The 21,346-nt window shown below is 40.0% G+C and overlaps 1 protein-coding gene across 1 annotated transcript in view; it reads left to right on the forward strand.

The window, feature by feature from the left end:
- The first annotated feature begins 3,487 nt into the window (after positions 1–3,487).
- LOC139351159 (SH3 domain and tetratricopeptide repeat-containing protein 1) overlaps positions 3,488–21,346 on the forward strand; it is a 37,627-nt gene continuing 19,768 nt past the window's right edge. The window contains exons 1-17 of the mRNA XM_070992895.1: positions 3,488–3,602; positions 4,865–4,936; positions 7,029–7,159; positions 8,604–8,709; positions 8,941–9,081; positions 9,644–9,842; positions 9,954–10,030; positions 11,350–11,545; positions 11,644–11,774; positions 13,976–14,014; positions 14,109–15,467; positions 15,958–16,098; positions 16,186–16,407; positions 16,533–16,713; positions 17,055–17,205; positions 18,537–18,659; positions 18,910–19,060. Of these exons, the coding sequence (XP_070848996.1) occupies positions 3,488–3,602; positions 4,865–4,936; positions 7,029–7,159; positions 8,604–8,709; positions 8,941–9,081; positions 9,644–9,842; positions 9,954–10,030; positions 11,350–11,545; positions 11,644–11,774; positions 13,976–14,014; positions 14,109–15,467; positions 15,958–16,098; positions 16,186–16,407; positions 16,533–16,713; positions 17,055–17,205; positions 18,537–18,659; positions 18,910–19,060 (3,535 nt within the window). The remainder of the gene's footprint in view (positions 3,603–4,864; positions 4,937–7,028; positions 7,160–8,603; positions 8,710–8,940; positions 9,082–9,643; positions 9,843–9,953; positions 10,031–11,349; positions 11,546–11,643; positions 11,775–13,975; positions 14,015–14,108; positions 15,468–15,957; positions 16,099–16,185; positions 16,408–16,532; positions 16,714–17,054; positions 17,206–18,536; positions 18,660–18,909; positions 19,061–21,346) is intronic.

Below are 21,346 nucleotides of genomic sequence, written 5' to 3' on the forward strand. Positions count from 1 at the left end.
TTCTTAACTGTGATTTTCTTCTAAGTGGAAAACAACGTAACACTGTGTGATCCCATGTAGGCCAGTCAGGTCTACTGTAACAGATTATGATCCAACTGATACATCACAATGTCATTAACAAACTAATCTGGGTGAAGAAGTGAACAAAAGCAGTCCATGCCTTCTACAGTTTATGTGGTTGATTTGTCCAAGCCACAGAATGACCCTCAACGTCACCTGCAGTTCAGTGGGAATGCATTACAATATTGACAACATTCAGGAATCTATTAAAGTAAATAACACTAAAGAACAAATTGTTGTGGTTGTTACTGATCCAATAATGCAGTTGTACAGTTTAGGAACTATGACTATAATTTCTTCTTTCCACAGAGCTTGACACATTAATATGTTACTGCTGAACTGGTTCATCTTCACTGTCCAGCAAGGTTCTACCCCCGGTACTGAGGCTGCCACAGCAGGGACAGGGACCTATGGGGGATCTGAATCCAGACCAAGTTTTCCATACACATGTTTGAGATGGGCCAAGTAAAATACCTCAGCACCCTCCTTCACCTTGACTTCTGGCTAAACAGTGATCACATAGACCTTGCCTGTTACAATCTGGCAACAGACCACATCAAAATGGACAGGTTCCTCAGCTCATTGCCCCACAGTACCTTAAATCTGGGAGAAGACAGCAGTTGTGGGCTCTTTTATTTTGTCCTATATGGAAAGGTGTGTAAGACCAGAGCTCTGCATTTTAATGAGAGGTGACTCAGGGCACAGCTGTACTGGACTTATCAGAAACACTGAGCTGTTTCCATCAGAGGGGGGGGCTTGTTCCTCTACTGGTTTTGACCTTCTGTGTTTTTGCTCGTGCTTACTCTGACTCTTTTTCTTTTTCAGAAAAAAGCAAATGACAAAAAATGGTGTACAAAAGTTCATGTGTACTGTCTCTGCAAAACTGCATATAGCAGAGAGCCAGTGGTTCAGTGAGCAAAGTGCAAGGGGTGGTTCATCCAACATGCACAAAAACTCAAGCTGTGCTGTTTCAAATGCATTACATGAAAATACAAAGAGACAAGGAGTGATTGTCATTTGCAGTACAAATTCTTCTTCTTCTTCTTCTTCTTCTTCTTCTTCTTCTTCTTATTATTATTATTATTATTACTATTATTATTAATGAACAATAATGTATTGATGCCAGAGATTTTGTATTTCAGCAGGGACAAGGTAATATGTAAAATGTTCACATGGTGTTGAACAATCCTTTGACCACTGTCTTCTCACTGACCTCTTTTCACTTTCACTTCTAGTTGTTGTTGCTTGGTTTTAAAATACAATATTCTGAGGGTAAAGCCTGATCTTGTTGTGTAGGGAAGGAAATTTAGTTGAAAACACATAAAAGTGCCTGTGTTTACACTCTGATATCCATAATGCTTCAGTTCAGCTCCTTGAAGATGTACTTCCTGTTTTCAATTTCTGGTACCATTTTTTCTTTACAGTGACTCATGGTTTTATAGGCCACTTAAAATGTGAAAAGTGGGATTTCCATTATTGGAAGGGAGTTTCATCTTTTTTGAGTTAAGTTAGACCATCAACAGTTAATAAGGCAGTGGATAAAACTCTTCAAGTGCTGGTTTGATAACAGAATGCACAGACAGACGGTGCATGGACTGAAGCAGGCGACCACAGGCACCTGAGCACAACAAAGAAGAGTCAGAAAGGTAGGTGAGCAGACAGGAAAGTGATTCTTCAGAGGGTCTCTGTCATTACCACATAGATAAACTGACAATTCAATTCAATGAATACTGGATGGAAGGCCGATGCTTATTGGGAAACACAAAGACATGTCCTGTTAGACAAACCCTCAGGTGTTATCAGGGAATCCAAGCTCTCTCTCTCTCTCTCTCTCTCTCTCTCTCTCTCTCTCTCTCTCTCTCTCTCTCTCTCTCTCTCTCTCTCTCTCTCTCTGACAAACTGACAAACAAACTGACAAACAAACAAATAAGAAAAGCAGATGATGATCAACTTGAGAAATCACTGAAAGGTCACCTTACTGCAGGGTGTCTAGAAAGTCTCTGGACTCACAGGGACCAAAAAAAGAATTTAAAGCAGGGATATTTTCAGGGATTCACACTCACATATATTACTAAAGACTCTTGTACTTTACACCGCTGAGTCATTGTGTGGGGAGAAAAGGTGTAATAAAAGGTTGAAATACGACACTAGATTCCTCAGACATTTTGCAGAATGTGTATTACTTAGGTCTTGAGCCGTCACATATCTTGTGATTCTCTCCCCGTGGTTGTCTGTTTGCTGCTGTTATATATTCCTGAGTGTTGCTCCAGTTTTAGAAAAAACATTGCTGATGGTTAGCTGCAGCTCTGGGCCTGCAGAGGAACTGACTGGAGGAAAGGAAATGCTGAGTCTGTTCCTGGGATGTTTGAGGGAAAACAGACACTCTGGCTTACTGACCCAAGCCCACACACATTCACACAGAGAGGGAAACTTTGGGTGGAAAGTTTAGGATAGAAAGAGTGTATGTTGCCAAAACACAACAAGAGTTCTTTGGATATGAAGTAAGTCTGGCTGGTCTTTATGTAAGAGAATTAATAAAACATAGGCCTATGTCATCCTCGCTCAGCCCATTCAGTGATTTGGTAATGGAAGAAGCTTTATTTGTGTCGTGAGGGAAAACTGCACCGTTGAATATTGAGGATGGATTCTAGGAAGTTTTCCTCATTGAATCACACAAAAAGTAGAGAATGGATTTTGTTATTTGAATTGATATGCAGACATACAACCTGCAGTATGAATATGAATAGATAAATAAAAAAGTAATAACACAAACAACATTAATAAGATAAGGGTTTAGGGCTGTCAGCACAGTAGACATGTCTGCAAAGACATGTATTACATATAACTGTTATCAGTTCAGTGAATCAGTTATACTGATTCCACATTTGAAATTTGGCTGAAATTCTGGTGTGGAAATACTGTAATATGTATTATTATTAGTCACATTTAAATTTTCTCTTTTTCATAGGTTAATTGTAACAAAACAGACTATAGTAATGAACATTGCAAGTTACAAAACCAATATATATGAACTTAAAACATGTAAATGCTGCTTTATTCAAATTTGAATATCAACAGTATTAAAACACTCTCCTTCAAAATAATCTGCAAACTTGTACATTTTGTAACATCATCTGTCAAGGACAGGATTCTGACCAATATCAGCACGCATTCATTTGAAGAAATGTGCAATACAGTAAGACATGGACAAACCACTTGCACATCTGCTGAGGTCAAACTTATTATTATTATTATTATTATTTTAGTTTATTTTTTAATTTATTATTATTTTATTTTTTATGAGACATTTATTTTGAAAAGACACACCAGGACATTTACTGTGGCCAGCTTGACGCATCTGACTCTTGGACTGGGAGAGAACTTTCACAGAGGCGCGTGATAGTGCGATAGTTCCGTTGCGTTGGACATGTCAGCCAGGGCAGACCGAGACAACGGCAGCCGCGCCTCCGGGAGAAACGTGTCTACAGACGGCCAGCAGCAGTGGGAGGCGGTGGACAAATCAAACCGGCACAGCAGAATGGGTACCTGTACTATTACAATACTTATACTGCAGACATTTCAGAGCCAGCGTGCTATGATACCATGTTGTCAATGTACCAAAGCATTGAAGTCGTTATGTAACATTGGAGGTTAGACTGTTTGCCTATTTTTTATTTTATTTGTTTATTTATTTTTATTTTTTTCGTTTATTTCGTTTTAATGGGGTCTGTGTAATACACGCCTTTGAATATGACAGTGAAAGTACAACTACATGTCTTCGTAGTGCCGAAATGTTGACAGATAAGTTTTGATGGATCATTTTACACGATTTCTTTCAAAAAATACCAATCATTGCAGCTGCGTCTTCATCTACCTTTCAATATGTACATTCAGGGGTTTCCTCACTAAGTTGGTGTTATTGGATGGATAAATTAATGAATTACAGTCATCCACTGCCATCCCCTTAAAATTGAAATATAGCATGAAACCTATCCTTGAGTTTTACTCTCAATTAAAAAACGCACTCAAAGGCTGCCTTTCATGTAATTTGATACATTCAAGGGGATCTTCACCAGTGTCAGATCACCCATGAAAAGAAAAAAGACTGAATAATAGTAATAATAATCCAGAAAAACGGAGTTTAGTGATCTTGTTGAAATTTTTTACAATTTCATCACCTCCTATTCCCTCAAATATATATATATATATATATTTTTTTTTTCTCAAAATTTTATCTGATGTTACACAAGCTGTCTCCTCCTCTGTGCACTGGACATTTCACACTTGTTTAACTTCCATACGAGCTCCAAATCAGATGTGATGTCACAAATCCTGCTGGTACTGGGACTGGGATCCAATTGTATAAATCCCATTAGAATACCCGAATGAAGTTTTAAATTACTGGAATGTAAAGGTGTAAGACCTTTACCTGGAAGGTGTCCAATGCAACCAGACTTGAACAGCACTGGATCAGCTGAGTCTTCAGTGGCAATGAGGGAGAGGACAGAGCTTCATTCTCTACACCCAGAGTCAAACATCCAGTCTGGGAACTGAACAAGTGATCGTCTGGTCACTGCTCCAACATTTAGGCCACTTTACAATGTCAGGACAGGCTGAGTGCAGTGCAGTGTCATGTATTTTAAAGAAATTAATTGGATTCAGTATTAAGACGGGTGGTTTCAGATTTTTAATATGAAGAAGAATCATCAGCCATACAAGTTATTATTCTGTGATTGCACCTAAAATAAAAGTCACTTATGTGAAACGTGTGTGACTCAATGATGCTCCTTCATGTTTTTAACAGTACGTGGTTTCTCCAGAGATACTGCAAGTCTGAATGCAACTCTGTCAACATGTGAGGAAAACTTTCCAACAGGTATGTTGAGAGCAGTTTTACTCCTGCTGCTCTGAAATAACACCTACTGGATGCATTGCTATAAAATATGGTGCAAAAATTCATAGTGCCCACAGGGTGAATCCCAATGACTTTTCACTGAATTTCATTGCAGTCATTAGATTTTGATAATCGTGTTCAAATGGAAATACTGCTTTCAGGAGCCTGGACGAGTCATAAGAGCAAACGTGAACTGTAAAACTAAAGTGACCTCAGTGGAAAGTCATGTGAGAGAATTTGAAGTGGTTTATACCTTGAACCTGTGAGTTCCACTAAAGTCACTCATTAATCTGAGACAGCCACAGTGTCATCGTTAACTCAGATCACTGGGTTTAGAGGTAGCTGAGCTAGCTCAGTGTCACTTTGTTTTTTAATCATGTGTGGGTTGGTCTCATTGTTGAAATCAAAACCCAACAATTAAAAACAGAATGCAATCATTTGCAAAACAAACTTACTTGCAATGGTTTTACAAAGTGTTCCTGAGTCTACTGTAAGTAGTAATGTCCTTCATCCAATCATGTTCACAAAGTGGTGAACCTCGCTCCATCCTCCTTTCTAGGATGCTCCTTTCATACCCAATCATGATATCACCTGTTACCAATCAACCTGTTTACCTGTGGAAAATTCCAAACAGATGTTTTTGGCGAATTCCACAACTTTCCCATTCTTTGAAACGTGTTGCTGCATCAGAATCAGAATAAGTAGATATTTACAAAATCAGTGAAACTGATGAGGTAACACATTAAATATATTGTCTTCATACTGTTTTCAATTGAGTATATCTCAAAAAAGATGAGCAAACTATCACATTCTCTTATATTTGTATACACAGCATCCCAACTTTTTTGGAATCAGGGTTGTAAGCTATCCAAACAATAATGTAATTGTTTGGTCAGAAATGTTATGTGCATAATCAGTGTTTTTTCTTTAATGATTGATATTATAATACTGGATTGCATATCTTCTTTTATTACATCAGCTAAGTGTTTTTACCTCAGCAGCAGAAACGGCTCAGCTCATTATTTCTGAGCATCAGTCTCATCTATCTGCTGTTGAGGTTAGGAAAATACCAAATATTCTGCATATGTAGATGTAGGCTATTGAGCGGCTTTGATTGGCATCATATTTAAACTTTTTTTCTTCTTTGAGGTGGAGGGACCTATTCAGGTCTTGTACGTGGTCTTGTTCTGGCAAAGTGGAACATACATAAAGATTGAAAGTGGAACTTACAAATTGTAATTGTAATTGAAGAGGTCTCCTAAAATTACAATACCAGGTTTCTTAAGTGTCTTTGAAGATGTAAATCATAGAGTGGTGTCACATGACCTGCAGAGAAGATGGCTGCCTCAGACCTTACTTCTTCTATTACTGTCAACTTAATGGTTTCTGCACTAACATTGGTTAGTGGCAAAAATGACTTATTTGGGCAGGAAATGGCTGATGGTCTAACAAGAAAGACCCAAGACTCCTCTAAAGATGCTGCTAACTAGCTGCCATAATTGAATCTGCACTACAACATCAGCATGCATTTTTTGAAGAGCAGCTCTTAAAGTCTTAAAATGGCTCAGACAAGATTGAGCTCACTCCAAAGTCATCTCAGAGTTCAAATCAGACCATAGAGATTGTTTCCATAAATCTTTGGACTGTTGACTGGGCACTTCAGTGTCTTTACTGAGAGAAATATGGCTCCTTCAGGTGTGAGCGTGAGCATTTTCGAGCCGTTTTGTTTGGCACTAATGAACTATTCCTACCCCAGAAACTATTTCTATTGTAACACTAGAGTTTAGTATTGTACCTTGATAAACTTGGTGCAAGAGATACACAGTGATGTACCTCAAACATATAATAATTCTAATAATAATTAAACTTTGAAAAACCCTCTTCAAAAACTATCCTGTTACATTCAGAAAAGTAAATGCGATTGATATATTTTAGAGCCTGACTGATACTGGATCAATATCAATGAGACTTAAAACATCTGATCCCTTTAATGTGGTTATAAAAATACCATGACTAAGATATGTAGTGAGCAGTTTTACATTGCAGAAATAGACTTGATGAGTTCTGTGTTCAGCTCTGTCCATGGTGTTGGATGTGGTCAGGGGACCTGAGCGTCTTCCTGCAGACGAGGAGTCACAGGAAATGCTGAGAGGGAAACTGCGCATTCTGCAAGCTGACAGCACCGAGGTCAATGCTCTATTCACGGTACAGCTCATGACACACACACACACACACACACACACACACACACACACACACACACACACACACACACACACACACACACACACACACACACACACTGTTGCGGGGTTCTCCTTTAACTTCTTCAAAAAAAATGGGAAAAACACAGGCGTAGTCGGAAAGATACTGGGTTGGTGTTATTTATTTGCTGGCCTCCCAAGGTGCAAACAGTGATATTTACAAAAGGTGAAAAAAACAGGCAAAAGAAAATAGATCAAAATTCAAATAATGTTCTAAAAAGAGTTCTTCAATAACTCAGCAATTTTTCTTCCAAAGAAAACAAATGTCAGCACACAGTCTGGAGATCAAGCAGATGTTACCTTCTCTGTAACCAAGACAAGACTGACTCATCCAGGGCCAAGCAGCCTCCTTTTAAACCAATTGCCCCTCCCACTAGGCTTGGTATACACATAAAAAAAACATAATCAGCATTTTTTTTAACCATATCCATATTTATAGTCTCCCAAACTCCAAATATAAATAGAGCAAAAATAGTGTTTATTTTCATAAATGTTCCCCTTTAACCATCACCAGTTATTCACAACAAAATTAACTTTACAAACAAAAAAAGGTAATAATGTAGGTCACTTGATCATAAAAATGCACAAGGACAGACTATTTAATGGAGCAATAGGTTACGCCCTTGTTTGGCCAACCAAACTCAGACGGCGGGAGACAGCAGGATGAATATGCAGCGCACTTCCACATGGTCAGTGATTTGCGTGCGTATGTGTGTGCGTATGTGTGTGTGAGCTGACTATAGGCCTGGTAGCCAGAATGTGTCAGAGTCTGTGTGTGTATGTGTGCTGCCCACCGTGACGGAGCCGCTCTATCACACACACACACACACACACACACACACACACACACACACACACACACACACACACACACACACACACACACACACACACACACAGACTCTGACACATTCTGGCTACCAGGCCTATGGTCAGCTCCTGACATTTTAAGCTGTAAAAAGTCCACTTCCTCCATAATTATGATCAAATCAGCATGTAAAGGCTGTCCCTCTACTTGCATTACAGCCTTCTAATGACTGAAATTCAAGTCACACTGCTTTAAATGTGTCAACCTTTTAAACCACTCCCGCAGTACAGTGCTCTGTCTCACTGCCCAGCCACGCTGTCTGCTCAGCAGGTTCAAAACTCAGATTCATTCTTCTTTAATGTGGCTTAATACAACTTACATGTGTGATAGACTCATCTCAGGAAATAATTGTTAATCAGTACTGGACATTATTGGCTCATTGGGTAATGGAAGAAAAAAAAAAACCTATATTCTTGTAAATAAATATTTCTTTGAAAAAAAAAAGAAAAAGAACTTGACCTGCACACATATCTAATAAGTATCTTATATTAAACCGTCTTCTTTTCTTTGTGTCAAGGAGTTGTCCACTCATCTTACCTCCATCAACAGTGAAGAAAAAGTTATGTTTGTGACATTCAAAACATTTGAGGAAATATGGAAGTTCACCACATATTACACGATAGGTAGGTGTGGAATGGAAGTAGTTGTCAGTAACAGTGAGGTTTAACTTTAACCTTAATAAGGAATCATTTAAATTATTAATTGAATTAATGCAGCCTGTTGGATGGACACCAGCATGTTGCTGTTACTGCCACTGCTACTACAGCTATGGCTGCTGCTTGTGAAAATGATGCCAGTAGTTGCAGCTTTGACTATGAATGGATTCATCACATTGATTTTCTTCACTCCACCAGGTGTCCTGGGTCAGTGTTTGGAAAATCTGTTGTTTGATCAGAAGGTTTGGCTTGGTTCTTTAGAGAAAGACATCTCCATCGAGGTTTCCATTCAGGAGGACACTCTTAACCTTATCCACAAAGGCATCCTCATGCAGGAGGGTAGGTGATTTTTAGTGCAAAATTACTGGAGGAACTCATTTTCACCAACTTTTTATAAGAGAACTGCTAAAAATACACAGACTCGGACAAATTAAATGCACCTCTATTTTAACTCATTTTCCCTTTCTGATCTATCAGGGAAAATCCCTAGTCTCACGAGATGACATGTCACATAGTTGCCAAATGATCTTGTATGCATATTGGCATGATTTACACAGATGGGGAACAGTTCACCATCAGCAGCTTGATTTAAAGGGAGCTAAGCATTTGAATTTATGCTAAAATTACATATCTACTATTATTAAATCATGTGGTTTGTAGCATAAATGCATTAATTGGTACAAAAGATGAAGCAGAGTATTTGCATTCAACTCCAGAAATGATCAGTATTCATGAAATTTACCTTGCATTAAATTCTCCTCTGGCACCACCCTTCAAAAAGGGAAATGACAGCCAATTCATTAGTTTAGTTTGAATTAAAGCTTCATGTTCACCCTATCATCCTAACACTCAAGCTGACATTTTACATGCGCACACTCTCACTCTCTTTGCGTGTCTTCAGGTTCATTGTTTGGTAGTTGTACTACCAACCAGATGTTTGACAGCTCCACCTCTGGAGGTGACCTATACCTGGAGCAGGGAGACATAGCCCAGTTTGAGCCTCCTTTCCTGGGCTCAGGGTGGACTGTCTTCTGCCTAGCTGATGGAGCCCGTGGCACTGCACCCAAACCTACTCTTGAGCCAGTCATCCCTTTTCATCAGTAAGTCACATCTACACACAAGGTTGTATGTGACTGGTCTCACTGTACTGTGACCAGAAAGTAAAGATATGTGGTGTTATGCTCTGTGGTAATGATCCCATCTGTCCACAGATGGTTTCTCAAATCCACTGCAGAGAGCATTTTAGTTGGTGATGGGAAACCTGCCTGTGAATTCCCTCTGCAGTTTGGTGAGTACAGTACCATATATACAGTAGAAAGGGTAGTTTCACACAGAAATAATTCCAGAAGCATATTAGGGAATTAGGGAAAATATTAAAGTATTAATTCTGACTTTACGTGTCCTTTATTTCTGGTTTATATTTTGGGCTTATATTTAAATTGACACTTCAATTGACACCTCAAACCCCCTTCAAGGTCTCAGATCTTCACCTTTGAGTACAAAATAATATCTTGCTCAGCTTTATTTAGTCATGCTCAGCTTTATTTAGTCATAACTTACTTAACTCATTTTTCATGTTTTAGCTAATATTTCAAGAAGATTTTCACTTTTTCACAACAGTCATTCATTTCTCTCAAGACCTCCACTTCAGCTCATTTTGTCACTTACACTGTGATGATTTTTATCTCCTTTCAGTGCTGGAACTTCAGCTGATACTTCAGTTTTATTCAGGGGATATATTTAAATTGGCACTTAGTTAAATGCTTCTTTCATCTTTTTTCAACCCATCCTCAGCAGAAAAACAGCCATAGAGGTCATCTATGCCAGCAGGTTATTATGATAATAATTTCATTTGTTGTTTGGCTGTAGTGGCTGTAGTAATCATGACAGGAGCAAAAAAGGATGTAGTGCAAAGAACAAGAAAGTCTGCATATGGAGGAAGGGGTGGTGGATGGATGGATGGGTCAAACAAACACAGAATTTCTACAGAGCAGACCAGTGTTCATGTCCCATGTGAAACTGAAAGTCAACGTTGACCTGTTTTAACTTAAGTTACGTCAAATACGTAACAGTTACGTACATGATTTAGTGCCTAAACCTAAGCAAACTGTGACCTTTTCACCATTTTAACCTTGTGATGACAAATGTCTGGTACGCCTGTTGCTGGTACTCTCCAAGGGTGATATATGTCATTTTGAGAATGGTCATATATGTGGTTTTTGGAGTCACTGGCAATCAACCTATTCAGTTGCTTAGGTATGAGGATGTGCTGTCATTTTAACTGGCACTTCAGTTTCTTTCAGTAATCTTACTTCGACTGCCATTTCAACTAAAATTCATGGAAAAAGTTATATGGTGGTGCTCCAATGTAAAAGTTATATGAAAAAAAACATCAATTAAAAGTGTCTGTTGACAATGGAACAGGATATTATAATGAAAATAAAAGTATGAGGGTTGTAAACAACACCATTTTAATATTACTCTGTGGTAATGGTCCCACAGAGCAACATCAGTGATATTTTATGGTCAACTTAAGTTGACAAAACCTTACTGAAAGTTGTGGGATATCTTCTCATCTTATCCTTCTTTTACCTCACCTCTGTTCAGTCAGAGGAACCTGTCTGGCCACAATGGCGTATGATGCTGAGGGCCCAGATGAGCTGAGCATGGCACCTGCTGATCGCATCATCATTGTGGGACTTCTGGCGTCTTGTTTTGATTGGTTCACTGGGAGGAAGGAGTCAACAGGAGAAATAGGTCTGGTCAAGACAAGCCTGGTGAAACCATCTGCGGACATTTACAAGTGAGTCTACCACCAATAACAGTGTGTTAGTCATTTAATTATTTTACAATAGCTTATATGAAAATACTGCATCTTGTTCTTTTCTGTCACCCCTCCAGTTCCACAGATATTTTGTTTGATGGAGAGGAAGGGACATTCTTTAGACTGCAAGAGGACAAAGTCATAGAGGAAACAACTGCATTATTGAAGAAGAAATTTCAAGACGATTCTGGTCAGAACTACAAACTGGGTGAGACAGAAAGGCTACAGAAAGACTCACAGGTCACAGTGATTTTTACAGGTTTTCCAGTTGGAAAATCTAGATCCAATTTCATATTTTCCCAAATAGAAAGTGTGATTTCCTGCAACAATGGCGCATTAAACTTATGAGAAAACATCACATTATGTCATCTAAACAACTTATCCAAACTGAATCAGAAACTATTGTTGGGCTCTGGCAGGAGCAGGTTTGGTCATGGCTCAGGCTGATTCCAGTGTCTGGAATCGATGTATTCTTTAGTCTATAAGGTAACGATATTATTATAATAAGATGACCTGGTTTGAATTGTGAAATGGGTTTGGCTAAAAGAAAATTTTGTCAGGCTATGGCTCAAAGCAGGACTCAGATGCAGAGACTCGTTCACAAGATCAGCCTTTATTAGCGAAGTCTGAACGAACCTCTGAGCAGAGTGGGAAAACAAAGTGGCTATGAAATTTCCTGACGTGTGATCTTCCCTAGTGGAAATCACACGGCTATGAAACATTAACAAAGAAACAAGAAAATATAAACAGGCTATGAAATAATTACAAACAGAAATCGCTGCAAAGGGAGGAATATATACACGAACTAGAGTCTAAAACGAGGAACAGAAAATCACTCCGATCGGAGGAATAACTATACAAGCTAGCGATATAAATAAAGAACAGAAAATCACCCCAAAAGGAGGAACAAACAGACTAACAATACAATATGAACTTCAACAAAAATTCACTCTAAAACGAGGAAAGACCTAAGTCAGAAAAAACAAGAAAACTAATCTGGTCTATCAAAGGTACAACAAAAATATCATTCTTAATCAGAGGAAGACAACAAGAACTTCAAAGGTAAACCTGTGGCTGTGGCAAGGAATGCTGGCGTGATCATGCAGGGACGAAACACACTGGCACAAGACAAAGGGAAACGCAGACTATTTGAACACGAGGGAAAAGGGAAACAGGTGGAAACAATCAGGTAATCGGGAAGACAATCAGACTGGAGACATGAGGAAGGGCACGTGACCTGAAACGAGAGGAGAGTAACTTTTCAAAATAAAACAGGAAATGACGAGACAAAAAACCCAAGACAATACCTCACTGCGGTGGGACAAATTTTGGTTTTGGCTATACTACGAGGTACTTATATTATATTGACTGGGCTAAATAGAATTGCATTACTGAAATACAATTTTCATTAACTAAAACTAGACTAAAATGTCATCAGTTTTCGTCGACTAAAACTAGACGAAAATAGTCAGGGATAATTCTGACTAAATAAGACTAAATGCTCTTGACTAGACTAAAAAGAGTATGAATGTGACTAAAACTAATAAAAACTAAAATGACAGCTTGACACAAAGACTAGACTAAAACTAAAATTAAAACAGACTGCCAAAAACAACACTACCCTGCAGTGGCTGCAGGTTCGACTCCTGCCTGCAGCTCATTTGCTGCATGTCTTTCTTCTCTCTGCCATTTTCCTGTCATGCCTTCAGCTGTCACTGTCACAAAGGCTAAAAAAAAAAAAAAAAAAAAATAATAATAATAATAATAATAAAAAGATTTGATGATCCAACTATCCACCCCCATCTATTCCGTGTGAAGTATTGCTTTTCTTTAGTCTGCCTTTGGCCACTAGAGGTCTTCAGGTAAACACATGACTGATGCTGTTCGTTCGTTCGTGTTGAGATGGCATTATCACACTGTTAAGAAATGCAACCTCCTCATTTGTTTCAATGAAGTGTTGACAGAAAAGGAGCTCCAATGCAACAAGGCTGAACCTCGTGACATAATGCAGTGTCAACAGGGAAAGCACTGCACTGTTCAGTCAAATCTGTGAAGTAATTCTGTAGTTCTGTTCATGAATGTCACAAATCAAACTGGACATTTTGGATCATAGTACAACTTCTCACTTGCCACTGTGAGGGGCCGACATAGGCTACCCCAAACAATGGTCCTCACTTTGTTTAACACACGGCTATTTTCAGTTTGAACACATTCTTCGTCAAATTGTATTTGCTGACTTCAAGTACAGTTGATGCCTTAGATTTATGGAGGAAGCTTTGTAATGCGTTAGACCATTCCTGATTTATGAAGTCAGGTGTTCTTTTTTTAATGTAATTTGATCTGAACTGAATTGCTGTGTGAATTGTCAAGCTTTCTCACTTTCTTGTTCTTTTTGTTGTTCAATCTCAGATGTGATCAGTCACCAAGACTTTGAAAAGAAAATGTCATGTAAGTATTTGATACCTAAATGTCATGGCAATGTTTTTTGTATATTGTCTCCTCTATATTTATTTGATTTTATCATTCCGTTATTGTTTTGCAGTCAGCTCCTCAAGCAAAGTTGATACTCAGCAGTCTGACCTGAAGAGAGGTATTCAGAGGATTCTTGATCCAAAAAAAGACTCACACTCAGATTCTGTTGTGACCATGAAAAGGACTCAAGAAGACGTGATCCTGGCTACAGAGGCCAAAAATCCAAGCCCTCCCTGTTTCACGGTTGACCCAGTTGTAAAAGGAACCAACGACAGTGAGAACTTCATTCCCCTCTTCTCTTTTTTGGAGGGACAAGACTGCAAAGAGTTTGCCGTTCTGTACAGAGTGAGTTCTGAAATCCTTGCCTCTTCTTCCTTCACTGGTCACTCTGATGAGGATGAGCTTATTGCTTTCCTTGGTGTTGCAAGGGAAACAGCCAAGAAGAAGCAACTCTTTTGGTCACAGGCTCGTTTGTGCTTTCTGCTGGGTAGACTTTGTGCTGGGAAGTCAAAATTCAGCCAGGCACGGGTTTACTTTGAGGAAGCCCTCAGTGTGCCACGAGAAGGCTTCATGGACCTCAGGCTGTTGGCCAGCATCTACTCCAACCTGGCTGCCATATATTTTTTGCAGAAAAATACTAACAGTTTCTTTGCTCTGACAGAGCGTCTTGCTGCCTTGCTATTAGGAAGGCCAGATTGCCTTGACTGCTTAGAGAACAACTCTGCTCTTAAATACATTCTCAAGAAAGCTGTTCTCTCTCAAAACAAAATGGCCGAAGCCTGGGCTTGTCACCTTTTGACCAAGCACCACTGGACTCGTGCTGAGGGGGTTCAAGTTGTTCCTTATCTTGAGAGGTTGCTTATTCTTTGTACTGAAGCTCAAAGAACATGGGGCATCTCTCCCAGTCATGGATACCTGACCCTGGGAAGGCTCTACAGTGAACTCCAACTTCCCCACCTCAGTGTCAGTTCAGCCAGGAGAGCTTCTCTGCATCCCTCTGCTACACTAACTGACTGCCTTAGTAGCATGGTTCTAGTTTTGGACAGTGTCAACAGACTGTGTGAGATCACAGAAAAGGAAGTCTCCATCCCACCTCAAATGGCACCATATTTACACCAAGCACTCTCTACTAATAAAGCCCAAGGAGGAGGCGGTGACAAACACCATGTTTTGAGCTATCAGCTTACTGTTTGTCTGTGCCAACTCTTTTACAAGCACAGAATGGTTGAACAAGCTATCAGCCATATGCATTCTCTCATCAACAACCAGCCGCCTGCACAACACCTCCCCATTTCTGTCCCAGAAAGAAACAGTGCCCTAATTTGGCTGGCATGGCTTCACATTGTCAACAATCAGCCAGATGTTGGTTTGGATATCCTGGATTTGGTCCTAGCTTCCATGCCGGAGCACTGCACTACCCCTCAGGAAGGTCTGTGAGTTTCTATTGCTTAATGTGTTAAAAAGAAAAACAGTTATAGTGTAAGTAAATATTACCGGGAACTAAGAAGCCACAGGAAGTAAGTCAGAAACTAGTCTAGTTTACATCTCCTCTAGATAAAGAATTTGGCAATTAGGGAAAAAACAATAACATGTAACAGATTGAAAAAAAAAAAAAAAAAAAACATTAGAACATTAAATTACTTGACCTTCACTTATTTATGTTAATTAGATTTTGCAGAGCCACTTCTGGGTTCAATGATCACCCAAAGTACAATTATTTATGCCAATATTTTAGTGTTAATATGTGCTGCTTTTCACTATAATGAACTGCAGTCACACTTTATGCTTGAACTAAAGACGTTGGAGTTTTAAAGATGCATCTGAAAAACAATATGCAGTGTGTGTTGAGAGGGAAAAGAATATTTAATGTCAGACTGTTTCAAAACTGTTAAAGATAATGTGTTTAATTTTATGGAAAGGTGTAGTCCTTAACATGCGTGGTGTGGCACTTCGATGCATGGGTGACTTTCGGAGGGCAGCAGAGAGCTACCGAGCTGCTGTTGACATCTGCCAAGAGTATGAGGACATGCCAAACTGGGCTGTAGCTCTGGCTAACCAAGGTAAGATTATATATGCTTTGTAACAGATGGTTCTTCAGTGGATTTCAGTATTGTGTGATGACTCTGATGACTTTCATCCTTATGAAGGGCTGTTATGTCTGAAGGCTGGAGCTAAAGGACTAGCACAGAGATACCTGACTGAGGCTGTGCAGCTCTTCTCTGAGCTGGACGAAGAAGGTCATGAGGCAAACTTTATTTCAGTGCTGCTGGAGCTGGGACAGCACTATGTGAAGCAACACCAGCTGGACAATGGAAAAGGATGCTACGAATGGGCTCTGCTGCTGGCTATAAATGCCAATCTGTTAGACAGTAAGTATGCAAGTCAAACACTTGAATTTATTCTGTTTTGTATTCTGTGTTACCTTGTCTGCTAAGGTTGTTTTTTTACTTTCCCTCGTTTCAATTGAATAAATTGGACTATCACTTATTGCCAGGCCAGCTCAGTGCAACCAGACACCTATGTCAACTGTATGGGTGTGAGAGTCCAGACCAGGCTCAGTGTATCATCTACAGTCAACACCAGGTCCAGCTGCTGAGATGCACAGGAGACAAAGGACAGGAGGGAGATGTGCTGGAAGCCATCAGCCAACTCTACCTCACTCTGGGTACAGAAAGGTGTGTGTCAGTTTGTGTGGAGCTGGAATTAGGTTCGCTATAACATTCACTCATGTTCTTATTTGTATCTTTCAATGACAGCTTTTTCAATAAAGCAGCAAAATACAGTGTTTATTTTTTATGGCAGGGTATACGCAATGCATCAATCAGAAGCATTCAAGTCAGTTCTTTTTTAGTGGGCTTTGCATACAGCTTCTTCTGAAGGGGGACAAAAATGTAAAGCTGTTATAAACAGAGAAATAGAAATGCAACCATTTGTTAACGGAATCACCTCAACTGATGAGTTTAAGTTTGAGTTTGAAGTTTGGAGCCACAGGACCAAAGTTTTTGAATGTTTTCAGGGCACACCGGGTGGCTCTTGACTACACCAAGACCAGTTTGGCTATTTTCATCGACCTGGGATACAGAGAGAAGGAGGCATCTAGCTGGCTGCAGGCTGGGAAGATCTACCACCTGTTGGACCAGACTGAACTGGTGGACGTTTATGTTCAGGTTTGAGAGCAGCTATGTGGACATCACAACTATTTCATGTCCATCAGTTGACTGATGGGCAGCATAATTTGTGAAACTTTTGAAACTAAACTGCGATCTGTTTGAAGTTTTGATTCCCAGGATGCACATTTAATGAAACTCAAACTCTACCTGTTGTCTGGATGAATTTGTAATGATTAGGTATAACATATATTTCTACAACAGCATGTCATACACATCACCAATAGTAAATAGAGGGTCCAAGTACGGTGCCACACTGGTCAGAAAGCTTTTTTCAGGGTCAGCAAGCTTAATAAATTAATTGAAAATATCAAATGGAGCATTTGTGTTTAATTTAATTTCAATATTAATTTCAACAAAAATATTAGATTTCATTTATTTATTAAATTGTTCTCTAGAGAATAGTTCTGCCTGATGAGAAAATAGATTCCTGAAGTAGCCAAGCTGAACTGTTGGATGGAGTGGTCTGGCTTCTCTGATTCAGTTAGTTGACTAAATGTAACAGTCTTCTATAGTTGGAGTAGAGTTAAATATTAGTATACCAGATTAGTGTATAACACTAACATTGCTGGTGTTTAAGCACAAGCCCTTACTGCCTGTGGCCCCATTGAGGAAGTAATCACCAGCTGACACTGCTCATCGCTCTGCTGCTCTAATCTTCTCTTTTCAACACAAATAGTCCAGCCAATTTTATTTACAGTTTGTGATTCACAAATCACAAATGTGGCTCAAAGGACCTTTTTATCCGTACAGCATACAGCACCCTCTATCCTTACACCTTTGATTCAGATAGAGAAATACTGTTTTCATCTACAAATTATTTCCTGCCACTTTGCCATTTTTCATATCGCTGTTACTGTAGGTTACTTTCAACGAAACTTAAACACTTCCTGCCGAGATGTTTCACATGAAAAGCCTGCCAGGAGCTGAATGGGCACAGTCCGCTCTTTTCAGGTAGGTTTTTAATTTGAAGAAGGTGCAGGAAGTGTTGAGTTTTCAAGACTTCAAAACAGCATTTATATTAAAAGGAGAAAGTGAGAGCAGCAAAGTGGTGAGTATGACATGTCTCTGTTCTTGTAGTTAACATTATGATGAAATTACTGTGTGAGTACAAAAAACAAAAAAATTCCCAAAAACTAGAACAATAAATCTTATCAGAAGATTTACAGAGGATTGTTGTATTTTGTGTTTCTGGTTGCCTCTTTGGGCTACAGGACCTAAAGTAGCTGCTCAATTAGCGTTAGTTTTGTGCTGCATTTGACAAGTAAACTAAGATCCAAGATGGAAAGTTTTAGAATGAAAGCTTTTTTTTTTGATGATGTCATTGTCAGGTCGCTCAGGATGTTGCTCTGAGTACAGGAGACACCAGTTTCATCCTGAAGCTTCTGGAGGCTGCAGGAGACATTTACTTCAACAGCTGCCATGACCGGGAGAAGGCTATCACCTTCTACAGGGTACGATCTGAATAAAACAGTCGATACAAATATTTAAAAATATCTCTCACACTTCCTGCTGTCACCATACGATGGACTCATTAAGGGACACCCTTTATATTTGTCTCATTTGGTTCTGATGCCAGTTTAGACTATTGATCCCCGTTTTAGAAAAACATTATCTATCATCTTTTCCTACTTTCTGAATTTTTTGCACATCCTTTATACCTATTATAATGTCCTGTGTATCTCTGTGTATTCCACAATGTAGGACCGTGCTTTGCCTCTTGCTGGGAAGAGTAACAGTCTTCGTTCAAGACTGAGGTTGTGTAATAAGCTGTCTGAACTTATGCTCAGTCTCAAGCTGTATGGGGAAGCTGTGGAGTTTGCTCAGACTGCCCTGGACATCAGTGTCGCTCTAGGTATGGAAAAATTTATAGTTGTATTTGCTCTTTATTAAAAGAAAGACACGGTCCTGTCATTGTCTTGTGATATAATTCATGAAATTTGTTCGGCTGTCAGCCACCAAATAGTTGGACCCAATGATGCAGACCCAGAGACAGATCTTATGTAAATCAAAACGCTGTTTATTAAACAAACGGGAAACAAAAAAACACACTCAACATTTGGATAGAAAACAAACAAAAGACGCACTCAAAAGGAGTGGATGAACAAAAGGAGCTCCGACGAAGCGGGTATGACAAACGAGGCACGCGTGGAAGCGGCAGGGAGGCACTGAAACAAAAGAACACAGCACACCGTAAGTGGCTGGAACAAAACAATGGAACATTAACGCTTTCTCTGAGAAGAGGGAAGAACAAGAGACGTAGGGTGCTTTTCATTACGTTGAATTGTGCCTCCTCGTCTCCTCTCTCCTTTGTCGACCCGGAAGTCGTTTCCCCTCCGTCATGATGAAGGATCTTCCAATTGCTTAAATGCACCTGAAGGAGACGAGGAGCAAGGAGAGAGGAGGCTTCTGAAGGAGATCAGAGTGAGGATACACCGGTGTAGCCTACGCAGAAGTCTTTTATTATTTAAGGGGCGTGTCGTATGTGCCACACGTTTGAATCATGGCGGGAGCAGGTCTTCACAAATGTAATCTTGATTCTTGTTTCAACTGTGTCCTTTTAACAATTGTATCTGTCACCAAGAAATTAATGAAAATTCTTGGTATATTACGGTTTTTTAAGGCAAGGCTATAAGGCTGTTGGTTTAATCTACCATACACCCGTCCTCTGTTACGCCTCTAACGGCATATAATTGAAACCTCATCAATAGCAATCAGGAGTAGAACAGTCTGACTGCAGATCTGACCATAATATCACGTTTTCCAGCTTTTCCAGCTGTGCAAACGTCATCAGTAATTGACGTTGCTTCGGACTGACGCTGTGGAGCGAGGATTTTTCATTTCGGAGTTTCGTTTCCTCCGTCCTCATGTCCGTTCCTCGCATCCCTCTTTCATGTCCTTGCTGGGCGGAGCTAAGACGCGAGGAGAGGAAGTGAGTGGAGGAGACGAGGAGACCAATTTATGGAATGAAAAGCACCCGTAGTACTTACAAACCAGAAGACCAGACACTGTCATGGAAGGATGAGGAATAATCCGGCAATGTGAAGGAGAAAGCTCACTCCTTAAATACTCCACCTGATCAGGGAGAGTGTACACAGGTGAGTAGCAGGAGGTGGAGCTGGCAGCAGGTAAGGGGATGCCCAGCCACGCCAACAGGGGTGAACAGACAGACACACACATACAGGGAAAAGGGGGAGGAGACACAAAAGGAGAGACAGGAAGGCAGGATCTTAACAGAAATTATGTATATGAAACAGTTACAGAAAACTCCTCCTCCTCTGGTAGCTGGTTTCTGGCTGGGCTCATGATTTCCCATCTTGTTTTCTGTATTTATTTTAATTTTCCTTAAACTTGAAAGTTTAAATTTTTGGTTGAATTGGACATCGAAAGACATATTTTATGGACAAACATTTAAAAGTTGTGGATGACCTTTGCGACCTCTCATATTTCACGGATACACTCTGCACTGGCCTACTGACAGAAAAAGCCTGCTTCGGCCTATCAACAGAAAAAGCCTGCTGGCAGCTAAAGCTAATTAGCACCAAGATGCCTCTTTTCTCCACAGATGTGCCTCTTTTCTCCACAGATGACCTCTACAAACTTCTGCAGCAGGTTGCAGTGTTGGAAACTAAAGTCCAGCGTCTGGAAATAAACGCAGAAGTGAACGGACTTTGTGGAAACGACAGCACTTTGCCACTGACTCAAAACAATGGACTGGAGAATGCTAACATCCAGCTAATTAGCTCTGATACAGCTCCCTCGAAACTAAAGGGCTGTGTACCGGGTGATAAATCTGCCAGTATTAGTCCTCCCTGTTATGCTCTCGGGGCAAAGCCCAAGAGTAAATCACCTGATATGGGGAGACGTCCAACAGGCAGAACCCAGCGCCCAGAGATCTGTGATGTGACAGGCTGGCCTGCGTTATCATCCTACTCAACACCTGTGCAGAGTAAGACACAGCCGTGGATAAAAGCTAAAGGGAAGATGAGCAACAAAGCTCCCAAACCAGCTAGTGTGCAGTTACAAAATTGGTTTGCTCCACTACTGCAGGACCCCGGATCTCCAACTTAAAACCTGGATAACTTCTCGGACTCACAGAGAAGGGTAAGGCCCGACAGGAAGTCAGAAGCTAGAAAGCTAC

The sequence above is a fragment of the Chaetodon trifascialis genome, chromosome 23, assembly GCF_039877785.1.
Source record: "Chaetodon trifascialis isolate fChaTrf1 chromosome 23, fChaTrf1.hap1, whole genome shotgun sequence".
NCBI lineage: Eukaryota > Metazoa > Chordata > Actinopteri > Chaetodontiformes > Chaetodontidae > Chaetodon > Chaetodon trifascialis.